Genomic DNA, 22,054 nt, shown 5'->3' with positions numbered 1-22,054 from the left:
TATCGGCCCCAAAGTTAGCTGTGTGTGCTTTTCAAGCTGTCACATGTCGTCTGCTGTGAAAAGAGCCCATATTGAACTGTTTATCTCTGCCTAATTTAATTGTATGTAGGCCTATTTAAAGTGTATATTACATCAAAATAACCCCTAATTAAATATTTCCGAACTAAACAATATCAAAACAACACACAAACGTTTTTTTTTATTGTATTTGCAGTGACAAGTATGTCTTAAGTTGTGTTTTAAGTTTGCTAATGACTGTATCAAAGATTCTCTATAACTATGGTTGCAACACAGTAGTGTGCAGTCCACAGTCAAATATCTGGCAGTGAAGTGAAAGGTTTGTAAACACAGCACATCCTGGACTATACCAAGAGCGAGAGCAGTGATTTCGTTATGTCTACATCTACATTTTAAAGATGCACGAGGAGAAACTTGTTTATTTTTGCTGTAAGGGAGAATTTGGCTTACGTTTTTCGTGTATTGACTTAATGGCGTTGGTTTAAAGACAAAAACAAATAATGTTATTGTATAAAATACTCCCTCCCCACCCCTTCTCTATCAGGAAGTGGACATTCCGTCCGCCTTCAGCTCTGAATCAGCTGAGTTTGAGGATCCCGCCCCGTTCTGACTATCAGCCATCTAAGGATGTTTAGTGACACACGACTCATCCTCTGGACAAATAACAGGTTAACGATCTCCTTTCTTTGAGCTACGTTAGCGTGAAGAATGCACTATGAGGACCGGGCTGTCGCTTCTTTGAGTCGGACTGCTTTGAAGCGAGGGTGCTTCGGCGCATCGTGGGTTTGTTTCGCAGTTGGTGAGTCATTGATGCACCTGATAGCTAGCTAATTTTGTTTACTGGGCGATGCTCTAAGGTATATGTTGTCTTGTTTTAAACAGAATACAGTAATATTTCTTCTGGCACTCTAAAAAAACGAGATCCTGACGTTAAAATAATTACGTTAACGTTTTTTTTTTTTTTTTAAATAGCTAACGTAGCTGCATCTTTGAATTTCCCCTAACGTTAGTTTAATTTCGTAATGACGAAAATGTGCATACGCCAACCTTAGCATTACACAAACATATTTAACTTTCTGTAAATATAGCTTACTTGTTTCCTAGTCTTGGAGGCAGTAACATCATCCAGTCTCGTGCAATTACATAATGTACTACTCAGCTCCATAATGCTACAGTATATCCTCACAGGCCAAAAGCTGCAGCAGCCAGCTGTCAATTGGCCACAGTTTGTGTTGTCTTCTCATCTGCTTTCTCGCAGCGAAACCCCGTCACATTACAGCCTGCTGTGGTGTTGGTGTCAGTCAGGTGACACAGTCGATAGCGGGGCTTGTTGTGTGCCATAGTGCGTGTGTCCACCCTCAAAGCACACACTCCGCTGCCTAACACCAGTCTGTAGAAATGCATTGTTTTATCGCACTTGCTGTCCTGCGTATACATACAATGAGGAAGTGAGAATGTACATTTAGTTCTGCTTGGCCTACACAATTTAATTATCTAGCTGTCAGCTGTGATCAGACGGGGCTTTTAAGGATCCTCATTTGCTTGGTTTCACACAAATAAATTCTCTCCTTGCAGGAAGAATGATGGTCCATCTGAGCAGGGACTGGGTAGATTAGCAACACCTAACATGTGGGTGGTTTGCTTTGAAGGGGTGACTTTTTTTTTTACACATTCTATCTTTAACCACTCTTAATTTTGATAAAGCTGTCAATTTGGAAGAAAACGTTGGAAAGGTTAATCCACGTGTGACAGGGTTGTCGCCAGGAGCTTTCTGCAGTCACGAGTACTGCATGTGGCTTTTAGGGATTAGAAGTTTCTGATGTCATAAATCTGTTTTGGTCAGAGATTACAAACCGGTTGGCATACTTTTTTTCTCTCCATTTGATCATTTCCAGACATGTGTTTTATATCACTGTCACATGTCACTTTTTGTTCCTTTGCTTTTGTAATCTCTTGAGCTGCTGTAATGTGTACATTTTCCTGGTGCGGGATCAATTAAGTTTATCTTGAAATGATATATATGAAATGGGTAATAAGTGGTAATGGGTGCATGTATATTGCATGTTCTATCAATCATATTCAAGAAAGAACATGGCAAAAAAGCATACTATTACCAAACCAGATTTTCCTAAATAAAAAGTTTGCAGTTTGCTAAATGCAGTTTGCTAAATGTGCCATATCACCTAAAAGCCAAGGTTAGTTTATTACAAATATGTCTATGTGTTAGCCACTATGTAACAGGAAATTGCATTACAGAAATCCCCAAAGAGTACTGGTAGGCCTAATTGAAGGATAAAGTTATACAGTCTATTTTAACTGATACTAAATCAATTTCCAGTGAAGTTCTTTGTTTAAAATGTTTTATGTTATATTTGCTGTTAGTGTTATGTTTTATGACAAGTTAACGAATCTGCTACAAAATGTCCTTTTCAGAATATCTACTTGTTTTGATCACTTAATTGTATATTCTTGATATATCATTATCAGATCACTATTGGTATTGGCCTGAAAAAATTCGGTATTGGTTGGGCTAGAACGAGAGTGTAATTATTTAATGGAAGGATTTTTGGAGTCAGTGTAGAGGTGTACCTGCTGCTGACTAAGGCTGAGCCATGTAATGAGAACAGAAATAATCTTGATTCTTCATCCTTCTTCATCACTTTGACACTTAATTGCTCGCTCTCACTCTCCTGTTGTTTTTTCCACAAGAAATAAACCCAACTCATCCTGTCTTATTCACATTTATTTATTATTTCACTTTTTATTTTCATTGTTGATTAAATTTAACATATTGTTTTTACAAGTATTTATTATTTGTTTAGTCTGTAAAATGTAAAAAAAAAAAAAAAAAAAAGAGTCGCCCTGCACATGTTGTTGGGTTTGTCTGCGATGGTAAAGCTCCTCTCAGCTCAGGCACAGGGAGTCCAGATGTCTGTGCTTCTCTAATCCTGCCGTCGATTTCCCCACCCATCTCTCAAATACACTACACACACACACACACACACACACACACACACACACACACACACACACACACACACACACACACACACACGCATACACACCACCGCCTTTGCCATGTGCTTGAAAGCAAAAAAACTACTCTTTCTAGATTATATAGTATATTTAGCAGTTGGCTACTTGTAAACAGAGCTAAAAGGAGAGTGAATATTGGACTTCAATCCATCAGGTGGCCAGAAACACATATCCGAATGAATGCTAATGTTGCTCTGTGCCTGTTGGATATTTGCTATGACAAAATTATAAGGTGATAATGTTGCCCCATGTTTGCCCCTGGGCCAAAAAAAAGCCTGTTATTGCTGCTTTAAATGTTATTGTGTAAACAAGAGAGAAAACTGTATCCCTCTGTTTGTGCCCAGTCCATAACTTGTTTTTTTCTCTGGAAGTGCATGCATGGCCACACAGTTTGTGTTAGCAGGACTCCTCCCTCCTCAGACTGAGAGACAGGTCAATCAGACAAACACTGACCAGTCATGAATGAGGACATTTGTCTTCATAGCCTCAGAGCGTGTTAGTGAAGGGAGCTAATTGGCTAATTTTATTTGCCATACACAAGTCTAAGAGGCAGAAGGATTTCCAGGAGGCTGCAGACAGAAATACTACCGCAGAACTGAATATTCTTTTGAGTTTGAAACGCATACATGTCTCTTTCCTCAAAACCTCTTATTTGTCTCACTTCTTTTCCAGAAATATTGTGCTGAACATGCTAGCATCAGACTGATATATCATGGATCCTGAGGAGTTAGAACTGCAGAATGACTACCGTTATCGTAGCTATGCGGTGGTCATTGAGAAGGCACTGCGAAACTTTGAGTCCTCGAGTGAGTGGGCAGATCTCATCTCCTCCCTGGGCAAACTCAATAAGGTACGTTATGATGCACAGAGTGGACCTGATGCCATGGAAATACTGTAACTGCTAATGTCTGTATATGGATATCTCAGTATGGCCTGCTAATAGTGTAAAACTAAGTTTGTAAATGAAGAACTTTGGTCTCTTGGTTTATCTGAATTTACAGCAGCATTTGCGGTTGTCAACTTCACAGCTATTTTGTGTTTTTAAGTTCTCTGTACTTACAGTATGAGGAAGTTATTGTTGAGACTCTATCTGTGTTATACACCCTTAATGCTCAAGTATTCTGGCTTTTTATTTTTGGGTAATAAATGTGCCATAAGAGCATATGTTTACTTTGGAGTTTCAGTGTGTGTTGATGCAAAAACATAAGTCCGTAAAGTACACAGAGAATGTGAGGGAACGACTATGACAATATGCACAAAATGTCCTCAATATGCCTGTAGGTTTATTGGTTTTATTGGATGGTTGTACAAAATTCTTATTTTATATGTAAACTTTTTAGTAATTGCCCAACCCAGTTTTTTTGTCTTTCTTTCAGGCTCTGCAGAGTAACCTTCGCTACTCCCTACTCCCCAAAAGGCTGATCATAGGGAAGCGTCTCGCCCAGTGCCTGCACCCTGCTCTGCCGAGCGGAGTACACCTCAAGGCTCTGGAGACCTACGAAGTCATTTTCAAAATCATTGGAACAAAATGGCTGGCCAAGGATCTTTTTATTTACAGGTAAAGAAATTGGCATGAATTCATTACTGCTTCGAGGAGAGAGCTGGTCTTATTATGTCTGCAGCTTTTTATGATATAACTCGTGTGTGTTTATGGTTTTCAGCTCAGGATTGTTCCCGCTGTTGGGCCATGCAGCCATGGCAGTGAAGCCAATGCTGCTGACACTGTATGAGCGTTACTATCTCCCGCTGCAGAGGGCTTTGCTGCCCAGTCTTCAGGCATTCATAACAGGACTACTACCAGGCCTGGAGGAGGGACTGGAGGTTTACGACAGGTACGTAACATGACTATATTCTATATTTCTCTCATTGTAAACAAATCCCATTAAAAGACCAAAACCAACAGTGATCTTACTAACAAGTATTGTCTATGAAGCCAAATCCTGATAGCTTATTCCTCTGTGCCATAGAGCTCCATTGTTGTCCAAAAACTATTTAAAAAACCCACAAACATCAAATAGCCACACTGTTGAACTGGGTGACATGTTCCTGCATTATGATGAACATGGGCACTGTAGTTTCTAGGGCTGCCACCTGAATGTTTATTAATCTGCAGCCGAAAATACTCAAATAGTGCACTATTTACTCCTGTTGTAGTAACGTTTGCTAAAACCTACAGTGAACAGCTGTTTTAGAAATCGACTTTTGGTCTCTCTTGAGAATGAGACTGCATTTCTGAATGAGATTACCTGTCTAAATAAAGGTTAAAAAAAAAAAGAAGAAAAAGAAATCCCCATCCTGGGATCATTTGGCAACATAAACCCTGGATTCCACCCAACACACCTGCGCTGCATTCCAGCTGAGAATGCGGCCACGGAGCTGATAGCGGCCACTCTAGACAATATTCCACAAACATCCTCATTTATTTGCACATTCTACAAAAAACATCAACAGTGCAAAAAAGATTGTGAAATAATTGTGTGACTGTGAACTAGCTAGACACCGAGAGAATATATGATACCTTATAAACCATACAACCACACAAAGTGTAATTATATATTTTCAGTCTGTTGTTAGTGTTAAGGAATGCTGTGTTCATTTTCATTAAATTGCCTTTTTCTGTATTGTTTTTACATAAGTTTAAATATGGGTCACCAAAAATGTACTTTGGCAACCAAATTTAAGGGCTTGGTGGCCAGTGGGGCCAGTGCTTAAAAAAATGAGTGTCTATCCCTGAGCTAATATACTGACAACAACATGCTTTTTAGGGTCATTTTCGGTCAGTTGACTCCTTAGGATTGTATACTGCCTAAACCGTACTTCTATTCTGAAACAACAGAGGATTTTGATCAGAATTATATGGTATGACATTACTAACTACAAGGTCAGCCTGCCACTCAGAAATACAGATTTATTAATGGCATAACAGGGAGTTCTCTCCATTTTGTACTCTCTCTCCCTCTCTCTCTGTCCAGAACTGATGCCTTGCTGCTCAAGTTGTCACTGCTGGTGGGTCAGCAGGTGTTCTATGGTGCACTGTGGGGCACTATGCTGGTCACCCCCTTGGTGCGACTGCCTGCATCGGTCTTTATAGTCACACATTTTGACTGCATGGCGTCCCTGCGCCAGCAAACATACATGCTAGGCTATGACCACCGACTGGTGGTGAGTGTTTGTCTTACTGCAAAAATGTGGAATGAAGTACATTTAATAGTTATGGGGATATTGTTGTATTGTGGACATATTTCAGTCATGTTTCAGTTCTGCTCCATAACCCATCTTTTTGTCATCTGTCTGAACTTCTGAGCTTCTCGGCTTCTGTCTGTCTTCAGATTAAGTCGGTGTGTCTTTCTCTGCAAGATTCAAATGTCCTGGTGCAGAGGAACATGCTTGAAATCCTGCTCTACTTTTTTCCATTTGCTACATGCCTGGTAAGTACACACATACACACACTCACTACCTGTTTTTATTTGGACATCTTTGGTTCTAAGTGATCTAAATAAAGTGTTTTTCCATTTCCACTCCTGAAACCGTTGTCAAACATCATTATATTCAGGTTATGTATGAGGAAAAATGAATTACCCTGTAATTATAATTATATACTGTATAAACAGCTGTCGCTGCTGCTTGATAATCTTGTGCATTACTTTTGTGAATTGTCTCCAATACTACCTCTTTACCTTCTTTCCCATTGAACATAGTGCCTGTCCTGTCATTATGCTCCCTTCTTTCCTGTTGTTCCTCAACCAACTGTAACTCTGTGTGTTTTTGGTTTAGGACCCAGTGGAGTCTGGTATTGCCATGAGTGGTAAAGACATGATAACAGTGGTGTCTGCCGCCTCGCTTACACTACTCCGCAGAGACATGTCCCTCAACAGACGCCTCTACGCCTGGCTCCTAGGTGCCGATCATTGAAATTCCCTTCAGTAATAAATTACCCACTCAGTCTCCCAGTTAACTGTGAACGTGTTTTCAGGGACCGACAAAAAAGGAGGAATGGTGGCGCCGCACCCCACCCTCTCCTCTACCACAGAGGAACATACGTCCTTCTACTTCAACACCTACTCTAAAGATTTCCTTGTGCAGGTAACTCACTCATGTGTTGGCAAGTGCACAAACAAACAAACTAAAAATGCTGTTTAAGAAAAAGTTCATTTTGGGAAATACACTCACTGACTTTCTTGCTACGATTTCAATGAGAAGATTAATACCACGCTTATGTTTGTACTGTAATTATGAAGCTACAGCCAGTAGCAGGTAAGCTTAGCTTTATGACTGAAATCAGGGGGGAACAGCCACCTCTTTTAATTAAGACGTTATATATTGTTCTTAATTATATTTTTAATTATAAAATATTAACTTCTATCTTTATTCTTGGCAAAAAGCAAATAAGCACGTACAGTAAAGTAAATGAGAGGAAGTGGTATCCACTTGTCACAGCTTGGTCAGGTGTATCTGTTTGAACGGTGTACCAATGTTTGTCACGTTTCTCTTATTCTCATTTGTTTGTTTCTGTGACTTCAGGCTCTTATTAACATCCTCAAACAGAAGGATGTGGAGAGCGATCCGGAGAATGTGATTGGGTACCTCAGGCCCTTTCGCATTATCATCAGTCTGTTGGATAAACCGGAGATAGGTAGGTAACACTGAGCAGTACAGTACGCAAACATTATCAAAATGCTGAATTACTTGATCCACCACTCTTGTCAATGTCTCAGCTTTAATCTAAGCATGTTTCACGGTGATAATGACAATGTCTCTGCGTAGGTCCAGTGGTTTTGAGCAGTTTGTTGTTGGAGGTGGTCCGAGCCTTCTACAGCTACTGTCTAGAGATGCTGGGGGAGGAAACCATCGCCAGCTCAGGGCTCTCAGGCAACCAGCTAGCCATGTGAGAGCAATAGATGATAGGACAGATGCAAGGAGGTTCACTGTTGAATTCATATTGAACTGAACCTGTGACAATATTACAACTGACAAATGGAAGACAGCAAAAAAATGTGTTCATATGTTTTCTTAAACAGTAGGATAAAAGAGAATAAGAATGCATCGGAGATCATAAAGACGATGAATATGCTTGTGAGCTCCATGAACAGTGAATACCTGTGGGAGTACATGATGCGACGCTTCTGCACTTCTCTCAGGTATGGCTGGAATGACTGTGACACTCAATCCTTATTTATAAAGGGGAATTTATCAGGTGTTGACTATACAGTACGTTGTGCCAACTCAGAAACATGCAAGATTATAAGTCAAATTAAAAGTTAGCAGTAACATACGTTATATAAACTACAGCTTCATTAAAACATTGAGGTTAAAGTAAGTAAAAGAGTAAATTGTTTCTGTGCAAAATAAACATTGCCAAAAATGTTTACTAAATGTGTGTGAACTTTTTCTTGTTTACCCTCAATTATCAACTGGCAAAGGATCACTGTTTTTATTTTTTTCCTCTTTACTCAATAGTGACAAAGGTGACCCACCAACGCCTCCTCGGCGGGACCGCTGTCACCCTGCTCCGTCTGTCACAGAGATGTCCAATCTCATCATTTTCCTACTTGACATTCTCCCTCTGGTAAACATCTCTCACACTTGCACACCATTAGTTCCCTGCCTTGTGAAACTAAATTGCAAGTAATCATTTTTAAGATTTGCCTAAAAAAACAAGTTACAGGTTTGACATTTTGGCAAAATCCAAATACTAAAAAAAATGTAGACAGATTGAAAAGCTAAGGTATTATTTTGAGAAAAATAGTTAACCTTTTCTTGCATCCCTCTGGTAATCAGTTACAGTTAGGTTTAAACAAATATTGACTATTATTCAGCACTAGTTTGACTCATACACACACCTGAAGAAATTTGTGTACACAAACAGTAGAGCGTTTCACACTGCACAGGCTAAGGGGACCTGTTAGCCTGGGGCTAAGCTTTCACATTGGCCCCATCCTGGCACATTCCAACGGGGGCTATCTGCAGTTTTATCCTTGGGCTTGTAGGCCCTGCTTCAGAGCAGGGTTAACCTCAAGTTTGTGGGGTTATCCCCTGAAAATCAACTAAACGAGAGTATAAGGTTGCCGGTGTGAAACATTGCTAAAGTAAAGTTTTTTGTTGTCCAATCACGTGACGTCTTCGTCATGTAAACATTAATCACTTGTTCCAACAGCCATTTGACCCAGGGCTAGTAGAAGTGGACCCTAAGGGCTTAGGTCAACATTGTGTTAAGAATATGCAGTGTGAAAAGGGCTAGTGTGTTTTTCCCCACAGGAGCTCCATGCTGACATCCAGTCCCAGTTTCTCCCTGAGATGTTGGGCACCATGCTGGGGACCCTGCACAGCCACATGGAATTTGTTAGCCTGGAAGATGTAACACAGGGTCTACGCGCCTGCTTTAAGGTTCTGAGTAAGATCCAGATGCCTGTGGCTTATATGGATGTTGAGGCAGGGGCACAGACAGAGGACGTAGAGTTACAGTCACTGGAGGAGGAAAGCAAAAAGACTCAGGTAAGGCTTTTTACGGTCTGTGCCAATGTGTTTTCTTTTTATAATATGTTTGATGTTCCACTGTTCCTCATATCGATATTACTCTATCTAGGATATAGAGAAGGAAGGAGAGAAAGAAGTCAGTGTTAGCCAGGTTAATGGTGACCATGGAGATGAAGAGCTGAACAGAGATGGAGGAGATGAAGCAGAACCTGCAGATGGTATATATCCAACACTCAGGTCCGAAGATAGTGGATTGGGCATCAGCGCCTCACCGTCAGAGCAACATCTCCTACCAGGGATGGGGATGGGCCAGGAGGGAAATGGAATATGCAAAGAAGGCGAGGGAGTGTGGAGGAGAGGAGGCTGTGTAGACACCATGACCCAGTGTCTGCAGGACATCCTAGCCTTCATAACCACAAGGTAAACCACTTAGCCACTATCAAATTAGCTGTAACCTACATGGATCTCTTTTATTAAGTGTGATTCTTAATATTTTCACTACTACCATGTTTTAGATACCTGCTGGTGCAGGTGGAGGATGTTGGAGGACCGGAGGAAAGACCCCAGTCTGACCTAACTGCTGCTTCTGTGGATCAGAAGACATTGTTGCCAGGCATAGGGGGACGTGAAATTAAAGACAAACTAACTGAACTGTTCACTCAGCACAAGCCTAAACCCTGCCCTACATCTGACAGCCAGCTCTTAGCAGCCCCCACAGAGAAGAAAAAGGAGCGTGGGCGTGTAGGGTGTCTGAACTGGGCGGCTGGCTACATGCCCCGGAGCAGGGCAGAGATCTCTGAGGCCTGTCGACAGGCCTTCACCGCCACCTGCCACCTGCTGCTGGAGTGCACCACCTTCCCTGTCTACCTTAGTGAAGAGGAGACTCTGGTTCTCCACACAGACATGTTTGGCAACACAGGTCAGCACATGCATGTATATGTTATTTATCCAGTTGAGTTAATACTACTGTCAGCTACATACTTGAACCAACACATGTGATTAAAACGTTTTTGTTTTCCATAGGTAGTGACGTCGACAGCCTGCCAGTGTGGATTAGGTCCTTGATGACACTGTGCTGCCTGTCCAGGGACTACAATATCCAGCACACTGCAGTGGCCTCCCTGTTGGAATTCATCAACCACTCCCAGTCCTTAGCACTGGTCATCCAGGACAAGCACAGGCGCTACCAAAAATCTGACTCCAACCCTCTGAGTGGGCGGCTGCAGATGGTCACTGTGCCACCCATCTACCCTGCTCTGCTTCGTGCCATAGAGGAAGGCACAGATTTCTATCAGGTTAGGTTATAAAAGGAAAATTTTGGTGTAACTCAAAGCTGTAGTGTAAAGCATAAATGCAGTATTCAAGAGGTTCTTTTGTTTTCTTTTGCTGTGACCCAGAGGGTGTCCCAGGTGCTGTGGAACCAGCTGGACACAGAGCGGAGAGAGCAGCACATTTCCTGTGTGGAACTCTTTTACCGGCTTCACTGTTTGGCTCCATCAGCCTCCATCTGTGAAGACATCATCTGCCAGGCGCTACTGCACAAAGACAAGGTGTTTTTGCCTGCACACACACACACAGACACTCAACACGATTTGTTCGCATATTTGTTCTCCCGGCATCTTCTAGATGTGTCAGTTTGACTGGGACATTTGAACATAGACACTAGAAAATGTGACAAGTTGAGCAAAGAAGCCAACAGATTACCTTGTGTTTGTCTGCCCCAGGCTGTTAGGCTGGAAGCACTACACCGCTTCACAGTTCTATGGCACCTGACCCGGGAGATCCAGACCAACAGGACCGTGTCTCGCAATCGCTCCTTTGACCGGTTAGTAGTACATAGTTGTAAAGTGGGGACAACTTGAGGGTAGTGTCTTTATTATCGTAAATCACTAGGTCTGTAATTCTTTAATACTGTATATTTTGTCTAAGTACTGGATGATGGAAAGTGGCACAACAAAGTTGAGAAAAGTTCTACTTTATGTAAATGTCCCACAGTGTGCAAAGTGAAACCTCCGATGTAACAATAGTACTTGAATACGTAAAATCTGAATGAAATGTCAATGTGATTTATATGATGTATAACATGATCAAACACTGCAGATTGAGTAAGATCTGAGACATAGCCTGCTTCTTCGTATCCGTAACCCATCGTGAGAAGCACTGTGTGAACTCCACAGTTTGAAATCTTTTTTTTTTTTTTTTTTTTTTAAAAGGCATGATTTTAATTTTGTGTTGGGAATCCTTTATTTACTGAATCTGACTATTGAAGTGTGTGTCTCTCTCAGGTCTCTGTGTGTTGTGGTGAATAGTCTAAGCTGTACAGATGGCTCAATAAGTGCAGCAGCTCAGTGTTGGCTGGTCAGGGCTCTTTCCCTTAATGACGTAATTCGAATCCTGGAGCCTATTCTGTTGTTGCTGCTTCACCCCTCCACTCAGCGCTGCTCCATTCAAAGCATCAAACAAAATCTCACTGCTGGTAAGTGCATTTGTCAGCATATGTTGTGTAAGTGAATACAATTTCGATTGGATGAACATATGAATGTGTGTTTTGATTTGTTTCTTAAAGGTAATCTGAAAGGTCTAAGCATCAAAAGTCGAAGCTCCACCAAAACATCTGGGACATCTGCAGATGCCATGGCAACAGAGGTCACCAGCTTTAATCTCATGAACATTGTGGACCGGGAATCCCTGTGGGCAGAGTTAGACAGTGGCCCGGAGGTGGCCAAACCACCGGACACTTTAGTGATATCTAGGAGTGAGAGTGAAGCGACAGAAGAGGAAGAGGATGGAGAGGAGGAGGAGGAAGAAGCCGAGAGTGAACACACTGAGTCAGCTGACACTAGTGGTGCCCAGGTATCCACCGAGAACTCCAGCTCAGGCTCTGTCCCCTACCGCAGCATTGAGGAAGGAGGCGTTGTCAACGGCCTGCGGAGGGCAGAGTCCGAGCACACACAGGCATCTGATTCACTGTCAAGTGAGGATGAGGAGGATTTAGAGCTGGAGGCCATGGCCAGGTCTCGCCTGTTAAAACAGGAGCGTGAGAAGAGAGAGGCCATCGACTCTCTGTTTCGCCATGTGCTTCTGTATCCTGTGGCAGACGGCTGGCGCCATCTGCTCCAAGGCTTGGCACTGCTAGACAGCCTGCTGCGGAGCAATGCTGAGTGCTTACTGGTGGATGCCCTCTCCTACACTTCTCTGGACACAAGCTCGGCTGCACATTTAAACCTGGTTTCCAACCTCTTGCAGCGCCACCAACAAGCTCAAGATGGTCAGGGTTTCTACGGCGGCCTACTTTCTCCTTCATCCTCCCCCTCTTTGCCCCCATCCCTGCTCATTGAACTGCTGGTGTCCTTGTGCCTGCGATTCCTGCGCTCTCAATACCCTTCCTATCTGAGCCTGGGTCCTCTTGACCTGCAGGGAAACAGGGAGGTTCAGGTGAAGAGTGTGGAGGTGCTGACCCGAATGGTGAATCAACTTGGCTGTATGGCACGGGGACAAGAGGGCAATGGGGCCAGTCTGGAGCCTATCCGCAGACTCCTCTCAGGATGTAAAGTGCAGCAATATGCTCTGCTTACACTTTCTGCATCCATGTATGTCAGCCAGAGGGGAACAGACAAGGGACCACCCAAGGGTCTGGAGCTGCTGGATGAGCAGGGATGCCTGTCAGAGGAGAGTCTGGTGAATCTTGGAGCAGGAGGTGGACAGGAACAGTACCCCTTACAAATGGAATTACTGAAACTCCTCCAGGCTCTCATAGTCCTGGAGTGCCAAGTGTGGCCTGGTGGGGCTGTCTCAGCAGCTGGTGCAGTTGGAGCATCTGGCCAGACCGGGGAGCCTCGTGAATCCCCAACTGCCACCACCCCCCTTGCTCGAGAGTGGCAAACGGCAGTTCTTTTCCAGCAGTCTATCAAGGCAGCACAGTACGTCCAAAGCCACCCCATCACAGCCCAGGGAATGTTTGTTTCTGCCGCAGCCAGGGCTCTGCAGCCGCAGTACGGCTATGCCATGCACCCCCACTGGGTCTCACTGCTGTGCTCCTCTCTGCCATACTTGGGTCGCTCATTAGGCATCATTGTGGCTCCACTCATCAGTCAGATCTGCAGGAACTTGGACGAGCTGGTCAAGCTTTACGAGCATGATGGAGGAAAGACAAATCAGAGGTAGACTAAGCACCACTGGAAACCTAGGCTCTCACTGATATAGTTTTGTACACTGTAACGATTTGACATATTTAAGTTTGTCCTTGCTTAAGTTTAGGGGTGCCAGTTAGGTCTCTCTCTTGCCATGTAGGATTTTATGTCTGTCTCAAGTCATCCAATAGTCAAACCCACGTAGACCCAATAACTATAACCAATGTAAAAAAGTAAGTAAAGTCATGGAAGAAAATGTTCCACTTCACAATATAAAACAGTACGAATACACACTGCTTTGTTTGCCAATAGTTTTTGTAATTCAAGAGGTTAAGCAGTGTAAGTAGTTATGTGGACCAGTGTGTATCATGGTAAATATGCAAGAACCAGCAGCAGCCATCAATTGCAAAAATCCCCAAATTTTGTCTTTTAAATTGTAGATATGTTTTATGTTCACTGCTGCATGCTAATTTAAAATCTTCAAAAATTAACAGTGAGGACACTATTGTGCTTTAAATGTTTTTTATATATGTATTTGATGTATGTGTTTCTGTCTTCTGGTCAGCCTGAGTGGTAGGAGGGAAAACATTGCTCCTGACTACCCTCTGACTTTGCTAGAAGGCCTGACCACCATTACACACTATTGTCTACTGGACAACAAGAGGGTGAGGAATTAAGCATAGACACAGATATGTAGGCCTACCTCTTTTATGTATGAGAATATAAATACCCATTTTCCTCTCTCTTTCTCTCTCTGTCAGTCCTTGGTTGCCTGTGATCCTGTAGATGTCCGTAATGCACGCAACGCTGTGATCGAGGCACTACCGCACATGCTCAGTAGCATGGCATTGTTATGGGGGGTGGTCATGAGGGAAGAGCTTCAGAGGCGGGCATCTGACACTGCACAGAGCAGCAGACACACTTCTAACTCTGTCTACTTTAAAAGCACCAAGGTGTGTTACATACGTGCATATTTTCTTCACTTTTTTATACAAATTTATGTAATAACAGATCTGTGTAATTTATGCTGTATGTGATTGTTGATCCGGCACTTTCACATTTTCTCCTGTTTGGCCATGTGCATGGGTTATTATGGAAAATGTCATCCATTCATTTTATGGTGTGTTTAGATCTTACGGCAGCGGATACTGGAGTTCTTGGTCCCTCTAACTGGGCAGTATGGGATTCAGCTCATGGCTTCACTGGGAGCAGTGTGGAGCACCAGGAAGAGTAAAAGGAGACATAAAAACAAAGTAAGAACTGCAGTGTTTCTAGAAACCTAGAAAAGACACCGTCATATAAGTCTCACTGGAAGGCTTTAGTGCATTTGTTGACATCATTACACTCCTGTCTTTTTTAGGTTTTACCTGTGACCAGTGAGTCTCGTCTAACCATTGTGGCTCTGGTGAAATCATTGCACACCTTGCACACAGATGCCATCCTACAATTGGTCAAGGAGGTTGTGAAAAAACCACATCAGATCAAAGGAGAACAGGTATACAAACCTACATATATGCACAGCTTTTCAAAACTATACTGTATGCTGTATACGGTATCCTGGAAGTTTCTAAAGTCAATTCCCTCATTTTTGTAACTTATTATACTTTTCTCTCCATCAGAAGTCAACCCTGGTAGATATCCCCATGTTACAGTTCAGCTACGCCTATATCCAAAGGTAGGTAGGAAATACAACGCAACCTCAGGTTTAATGAGACAATTCTATAAATGCTCACCCTTATAATCATTTATGTTGCTGTATGTAGCATTTCAGCTCAGACTCTGCAGGAAAACGTGGCTCCTCTCCTCTGTTTGCTACGGGAGTCTGTTCAGCTCAACCTAGCCCCGCCTGGGCACTTCTTGTTGCTGGGGTCAGTTTTAAACACTTTCATTACTTATTCTAGGTTCATTTACTGCCAATGCACAACACAGGGTTGCACAACAAAATGCAGTTGTTGTCCCTTTATTCTAAGAAAAACAAAAGTTTTTAGAAATGTCCTGCAATCCATGACATTAACAATGATTGGCCTGCTGTATCTGCTCAACATTTGTTAGTTTCCTTTGGGAAAATATGATACTCATTAAAAGTTTTCTGTGTTGCAGAATACTGAATGACATTGTCAATAGGCTTCCGAACCTGGACAATAAGAAGGACACTCGAGATCTGCAGGTATAACGCATGTTGTATTGCTCTAGCTATGATTGAGATAGCGAGCGAGTGCGTGCATGGGAGATACTGCGGTGATATTGATGGTGTCATTATCATGCAGGAGGTGACTCAGCGGATCCTCGAGGCAGTGGGCGGGATTGCAGGGTCATCTCTGGAGCAGACCAGTTGGCTCAGCCGCAACCTTGAGGTCAAAGTTCAGCCACAGGTTTGCCCTGAGGCGGACGAACCAGAAGACGTAGACGTGGATGGTGATCATTATGGTAACTTCCTTTGACAAATACATGCAGGCATGACCTCATCCTATCCACTGGTTGAGAAAGTAAAACCCAGGCAATCAATATAGCCCTCTGTCAGATAGTAAATAGAGCTTACAAATCACTAATGTTGCCATGGAAACACTGATCTTTATATAGTACACAGCTTAGTATACCATGGATGAACACAACTTTTTTTTTTTTTTTTTTGGAGATTTGACTTAAGGGAGTTCACTGTTTGGGCCCAGATGGCAGGCGCTTATTTGTTATAAAAACCCAAATGGCTAACGCTTAATTAGGAACAATGACTAAAGTGACATCTGCATTTAGATCTATAGGAACAGTACAGACCTGAATGCTTGAGATTGTCCTGATGCTGTCTGGGGCATTTTCCTGCCATAGTTTGGGACTACCTGTATTCTGAGTGATCACTTTTATTCTATGATGAAACATTTATTTTAGGGGTGGGAAAAAAAATTTGATATAGTATAGCGATATTTTCCATGGCAATACTGTATCGATACACAGACGACAAGTATCGATCTTTTATTATATGCGTTTTTGCAGCAATAAAATTGAAGTGAGATGAACAAACAAAGAAATTAATCTTTTTAGATAAAACAGATGTTGACAAATTTTCCTTTTGGGGACATCATTTTAAATTGGGAAAGATTTGTTGGAAAAAAGGTAATAAATTGCAATATATCGTAGAATATTACAATATGTTTAAAATGACAATAATATCGTATCATGATGTAAGTATTGTGATGATATCGTATTGTGAGGCCTCTGGTGATTCCCACCCCTAATTTCTATATATAATTGTCACCTACTTGTCACTTACAAGTAATGTCACCATTCCCTCTCTCCTTCATCTCCTTGTCAAGAGTCAGTGGCTCAAGCTAGCACCATGGTTTCCTCTTCGGCTCCCTCTGGTTACAGCGTGCAAGCTCTTGTACTCCTGGCTGAGGTAGGGTTTTTTGAGGTTTTATTTATGCTGAGGGAATGAAAGTGTGAATCTTTTTGTGTTTGTATTTTCTCACACATTCTCTTACCGTATAGGTCTTGGCACCTCTTCTGGACATGGTATACCGCAGTGATGAAAAGGAGAAAGCCGTTCCTCTAATTTCTCGGCTCATGTACTATGTTTTCCCCTACCTGAAGAACCACAGGTAACTAGTGTGCAGGGCTATCTTTATGCTAACATATAACAGCTTTGGTCTGTTTGGTCTCAGTAGACTCCATCTATCTTGGACTTTTCTCCTCTAGTGCCTACAACATGCCCAGCTTTGAAGCGAGTGCTCAGCTGCTGAGCAGCCTGAGTGGGTATGCCTATACCAAAAGGGCTTGGAGGAAAGAGGTCTTTGAACTCTTCATGGACCCCCTCTTCTTCACCATGGCTGCCTCCTGTGCTCCCAGGTTAGTATGTTTATTTGTCACACACACACACACACACACAGAGGAGTTATATTAGCTCTTACAAAAGAAGAGATTATACAGTACACACCTTGGAAAAGTGCAATTAGCATAATGTAATGGATAGATGTTATTTATGGCAGTGAACATGAAGGATGACTTCATCTAAAGTCCAAACATTCAGGACTTGGGGCTTGCCACTCGGACAGGAGAGTAGAAGGGAGAGTAGTCAGTCTGCTGCCGCAGATGGGAAAGTCTGATGGTGACCGAGCTGATTTGGCAATCAAATCCAGGAGTTGACACACCCCATAGTTCAGAGAGGCTAAGAAAAGTCCAAGTTGTTCTTCTTACTCTTTTCATGTCAGTAACCATATGGCTTAAAGGGAGATGGTGACACTTATTCATAAATGTGTGTATATGTGGTATATCCGATCACTGTAGAGAGTACTTTCTCCAGAAACTCAAATTTAGTATGAAAATATCTACAGTATCATATTATTTTGTACATGCAGTACTTTTATAACTATAATTACTCAGTTACATAAATGTTCTAAACAGTTTTTTTGAGATTTTAAGGATATGTTGAAGGGATAACTGCTGTTGAGTGTGTGACTCTAGGTTTTATGATCAGAGCTTACAGAGGGATGAGTGAGTCAATGCTTTAGATTGACCACCCTAATGGATTAGGTGTTCTCACTTTTTTATTTTTTTTCACGCATTTAGGATTAGGTATTGGATAATCCTGCACGTGTTATCAGTGTTTTTGATATTTTTTTTATGACATTCTTTTCTTTGACATTTCTCTTACTTTAATCTCATCTTTGTTGCTCTGCATGGAGGCAGTTGATAGAGCGCGAGAAACGTGTCAAGCTCACACCTCTGGCTGTTGGAGCAGGGAAAAATGTGTGCGCATACCATGTGTAAAATGATCTTACTGCATCATTATATAGAAGTGTATTTCATTTTATTACACTTCTAAAGTCCTGTTGTTGATTGCCCTGTGTTCTTTATAGTTGGAAATCCATTATTGACCACCTGCTGACTCATGAGAAGACCATGTTTAAAGACCTCATGAGTAAGTACAGCCTTGAGGAAATGTTTGTGGTGCTGTAAAGATACAATTGTAATTTAGTGAGAGGTAAACCGTGACACAGAAGGTTCATTTGTTACTTTTAACGTCTAGATCATAAAATGACGATAATGCAGAAGCTTTCCAGGCAAAGATTTCAGGGAACCGATACATAGTGATGGAGAGAACTTATGGAGATTGTTAAAAATGATCAATTCCTCCAAGTATTTAAAGATAGACAGGTACAGTTTAGACAAAAAATGAATTGTTTTCAAACCAGAGCAGTCAAAATGTCACTTCTGGAAGTGGTGTGTCAAATTACAGACACATTTTTGATTATTTGCTGTTACAAAGCTGTATTTGTTTCTGCTGTAGGCATGCAGAGTGGCTCCCTGAAGCTGTTTGCTAATGTAGACCAGAAACCCATGCTGCTGAAGCGCCAGGCATTTGCCATGTTCAGTGGAGAAGTTGACCAGTATCATCTGTATCTGCCCTCCATTCAAGGTGTGGTGCCGTTTCTCGATATTTCTGTAGATTTGTATGTCATTATGTTCAATTAAGTGGTTGAAACAGACATTCAAATTGACTGTGTTCTTTAACGATTATACAACTTTACTCCCCCTCCTTTCAGAGCGTCTCACTGAGGCTTTGCGTATGAACCCTAGCCCTGGTGTTTCAGCCCAGATGTTCCTGATGTTTCGTGTTCTCCTGTTGCGGATTTCATCCCAGCACCTCACATCTCTTTGGCCAATCATGGTCACAGAACTGGTACGATCCCATCTTCTAAGAGCCTGGCTTTATATACTGGGCGGATACTGTTCAAGTGTCTATTTTAATTTTTGTTAATGGAAACTTATTTTTGCAGATTCGCATATTGGCACGTCTAGAGAAAGCTCTGCAGTTAGATAAAGAGGTCTCAAAGTGAGTTGATTTATTTAATTCACAAGTTCACATTTCACTGACATTCTGTTGAGGCTCTCATTCAAAAGACTTTCCTTGTGTACCACCTAGGCTGGCTAAAGTGGTGCGGGGAGCCCTTGATAGGAATGGACCAGTGAATTTCTCTCAGGCGGAGTTGGACATGTACCTGTCAGCCTGCAAGTTTCTGGACGCCTCCCTGGCTTTTCCTCCAGAGAGAATGCCACTCTTTCAGATGTAAGAGCCTAATTCAGGACAAAATGACTTAAAAACATGCTAACATATGTCTTTGTATACGTTGTGGTGTTGCATTACTTTTTTTATTGCGTGCATATTGGGGTGGCAGTAGCTCAGTTTGTAGGGAGTAGAGTTGGGAACCGGATGGTTGCTGGTTCAAGTCCCCATATGGACCAAAGTATGGTGGTGGACTGGAGAGGTGCCAGTTCACCTCCTGGGCACTGCCAAGGTGCTCTTGAGCAGCCCCCTCACTCTGACATCTCTCCATTAGTGCATGTATAGGTACTGAGCATGTGTGTGTAATTCAGGCCTGTGTGTAATGTGTATAATAAAAACAGAGTGAAAACATTGTAATTTCCCTTGCGGGATTAATAAAGTGTAAATTATTATTATTATTATTATTTTCTGTCTTACCTTTTCTGTTCCATGGGTAGGTATCGTTGGGCATTTGTCCCTGAAGTGGATGTGACCCGCTACGGTGGCCCAGAGAATGCGCTGATAGAAGGCGAGCAAGAATGCACACCCCATGTTGTCCGAGTACTGGAAGGGATACAGCAGCGATACAAGGTAAGATCATACATGGGTTAAAAACAGCCAATGTCAAACTTTTAAAAGTCCACAATATTTAATTAAAAAAAAAATTTTAACGGGGGACATCTCAAACATACTTTAAGTCATCAGTTTAACCATTCTAAATCATTGTGCAAGTTATTAGATTGTGAGTAACCATAGCAACAAAACCTATGTGTCATGCTTTAACATCTCACTGGCGAAATGAACCTAAACACAGCCTTCCCCTTGTTTTAATAAATGATTGTTGAATAAGTGCAATAATGCCATCTGAGATGTCTACATATAATATATGAAGGGTGTATAAAGGGTTCTTCCCTTCCCCCTTGTCAGTTATTTCCCTAAATTGGGACACTTGGTCATGCATAGTCACATAATTATTGATGATGTTTATTTTGGCGCCCTAGTCTCAGATTGCGGATATGTTATCATGGAAATGGCATAAGTATAGTGAATATCCCAGTGTCGGTGATAAATGTCAGCTGAAACTGAACTGTCAATATTGTCTAACAAAAGAACATACAAAGTCCAAAAGTCACATTCATTTAAATTGTGTGCATGCAGCGACCGGCAGTAGTTTATCACTGCTGTAAAGCCAATTGTCCCTCTGGGGACAAATAAAGTTCTACTTGAGTGCTCAGAAGTTCAAAACAAATTATGAAGGTGCTCTTTGGAAAGGGAACAAAAGCTTCAAAGAAAAAAAGGATCCAAGGCACTCTTCTTGTGAAATATATTATAAAAAGCCTTTATTTAGATGGCTATTTCATATTGAAATCTTACTTTAAAAGTAGAACTGCCCACCTTTTTATAATAATTTTCACAAGAAGAGTGCCTTGGATTCTTTTTTTTTTCTTTAAAGTTCTACTTGACTTGACTTGTGAAATGACCACATCTCACTCTTGTTATTCCAGATGCTGAATGGGCTGAGTGAGGAATCTTCCACAGAGCATTTGACGTTCCCGCTCCTCACTCAACGCTCACTGTCCTCCATCACCCAGCTGTTGCCTTTCCTTCACACCCTTTGCTGTTCTTTCCAGGGCCCTCCCACCAATAGCCACTCTATACCCCATTTCCCAGTAGCAGACTACCCAGCAGCCAGTGCAGACACAGTCCTGAAGAGGCTGGAGTACATCACTGAAGAAGAGTTCCTGGACTCCATGGAGAGTTAGAACTCAAGCATGAAGCGTTAAAGGACAATTCCGGCGCAAAATGAACCTAGGGGTTAATAACATATGTGTACCCAGTCGAATGTTCTCTGAGATCTGTTTTTAAATGCTAATCGAATGTGTCTCTAGCTTTAAACAAGCTAACGCAAACCGGTGGTTAGTTGCTAACGCTAGCTTTTGGGGCAGATGGTAAATCACTATTTTATACCACTAACAAGGCTCAAAATAGCACCCCACTTCAGTCATGAGCAGTCGGTTACTGGTTGCACAGCGTTCGTGGTTCGACTGCTCATGACTGTTTTCCAAGATGCCGCCCTCATGTAAACATGAATGCTACTGTCTTTATAATCTATCTTTTTAATAAACTTAGTACACTTACAAAGTTCTCCATGCTTCGGTTTACATGTAGGGACGCTCATTCTGCTACCGTTGAAGTGTGGTGCTATTTTGAGCCTTGTTAGTGGTATAAAATACAGATTTACCATCTGCCCCGAAAGCTAGCGTTAGCAGCTAACCACCGGTTAGCGTTAGCTTGTTTAAAGCTAGAGATGCATTTAATTAGCATGAAAACAGATCCCGGAGAACGTTCGACTCGGTAC

The 22,054-nt window shown here is 42.0% G+C and overlaps 1 protein-coding gene across 2 annotated transcripts in view; it reads left to right on the top strand.

Annotated features, from left to right (window-relative positions):
- dop1b (DOP1 leucine zipper like protein B) overlaps positions 1–21,564 on the top strand; it is a 29,034-nt gene extending 7,470 nt beyond the window's left edge. The window contains exons 1-38 of one of the 2 annotated variants that reach the window (XM_028591268.1): positions 570–817; positions 3,727–3,904; positions 4,431–4,612; positions 4,716–4,886; positions 6,027–6,216; positions 6,384–6,482; positions 6,829–6,952; positions 7,028–7,137; positions 7,576–7,687; positions 7,819–7,939; positions 8,073–8,192; positions 8,512–8,620; positions 9,310–9,546; positions 9,638–9,948; positions 10,044–10,447; positions 10,552–10,823; positions 10,926–11,078; positions 11,253–11,353; positions 11,814–12,004; positions 12,095–13,688; positions 14,224–14,323; positions 14,420–14,611; positions 14,789–14,911; positions 15,019–15,153; positions 15,278–15,333; positions 15,422–15,526; positions 15,759–15,825; positions 15,926–16,085; positions 16,967–17,049; positions 17,142–17,251; positions 17,349–17,498; positions 18,509–18,570; positions 18,940–19,068; positions 19,196–19,332; positions 19,430–19,485; positions 19,576–19,719; positions 20,154–20,286; positions 21,201–21,564. In XM_028591268.1, the coding sequence (XP_028447069.1) occupies positions 3,767–3,904; positions 4,431–4,612; positions 4,716–4,886; positions 6,027–6,216; positions 6,384–6,482; positions 6,829–6,952; positions 7,028–7,137; positions 7,576–7,687; positions 7,819–7,939; positions 8,073–8,192; positions 8,512–8,620; positions 9,310–9,546; positions 9,638–9,948; positions 10,044–10,447; positions 10,552–10,823; positions 10,926–11,078; positions 11,253–11,353; positions 11,814–12,004; positions 12,095–13,688; positions 14,224–14,323; positions 14,420–14,611; positions 14,789–14,911; positions 15,019–15,153; positions 15,278–15,333; positions 15,422–15,526; positions 15,759–15,825; positions 15,926–16,085; positions 16,967–17,049; positions 17,142–17,251; positions 17,349–17,498; positions 18,509–18,570; positions 18,940–19,068; positions 19,196–19,332; positions 19,430–19,485; positions 19,576–19,719; positions 20,154–20,286; positions 21,201–21,458 (6,939 nt within the window). In that variant the 5' untranslated portion in view covers positions 570–817; positions 3,727–3,766 and the 3' untranslated portion in view covers positions 21,459–21,564. Of the gene's footprint in view, positions 1–569; positions 818–3,726; positions 3,905–4,430; positions 4,613–4,715; positions 4,887–6,026; positions 6,217–6,383; positions 6,483–6,828; positions 6,953–7,027; positions 7,138–7,575; positions 7,688–7,818; positions 7,940–8,072; positions 8,193–8,511; positions 8,621–9,309; positions 9,547–9,637; positions 9,949–10,043; positions 10,448–10,551; positions 10,824–10,925; positions 11,079–11,252; positions 11,354–11,813; positions 12,005–12,094; positions 13,689–14,223; positions 14,324–14,419; positions 14,612–14,788; positions 14,912–15,018; positions 15,154–15,277; positions 15,334–15,421; positions 15,527–15,758; positions 15,826–15,925; positions 16,086–16,966; positions 17,050–17,141; positions 17,252–17,348; positions 17,499–18,508; positions 18,571–18,939; positions 19,069–19,195; positions 19,333–19,429; positions 19,486–19,575; positions 19,720–20,153; positions 20,287–21,200 lie in introns of those variants that run through there. The other variant, XM_028591269.1, reaches the window with a different exon arrangement.
- Positions 21,565–22,054: the final 490 nt, after the last annotated feature.

The sequence above is a fragment of the Perca flavescens genome, chromosome 11 (assembly GCF_004354835.1).
Source record: "Perca flavescens isolate YP-PL-M2 chromosome 11, PFLA_1.0, whole genome shotgun sequence".
NCBI classification, from domain to species: domain Eukaryota; kingdom Metazoa; phylum Chordata; class Actinopteri; order Perciformes; family Percidae; genus Perca; species Perca flavescens.
Note: the sequence above shows the minus strand (reverse complement) of the source record. Positions and strands in the feature narration are given on the sequence as shown.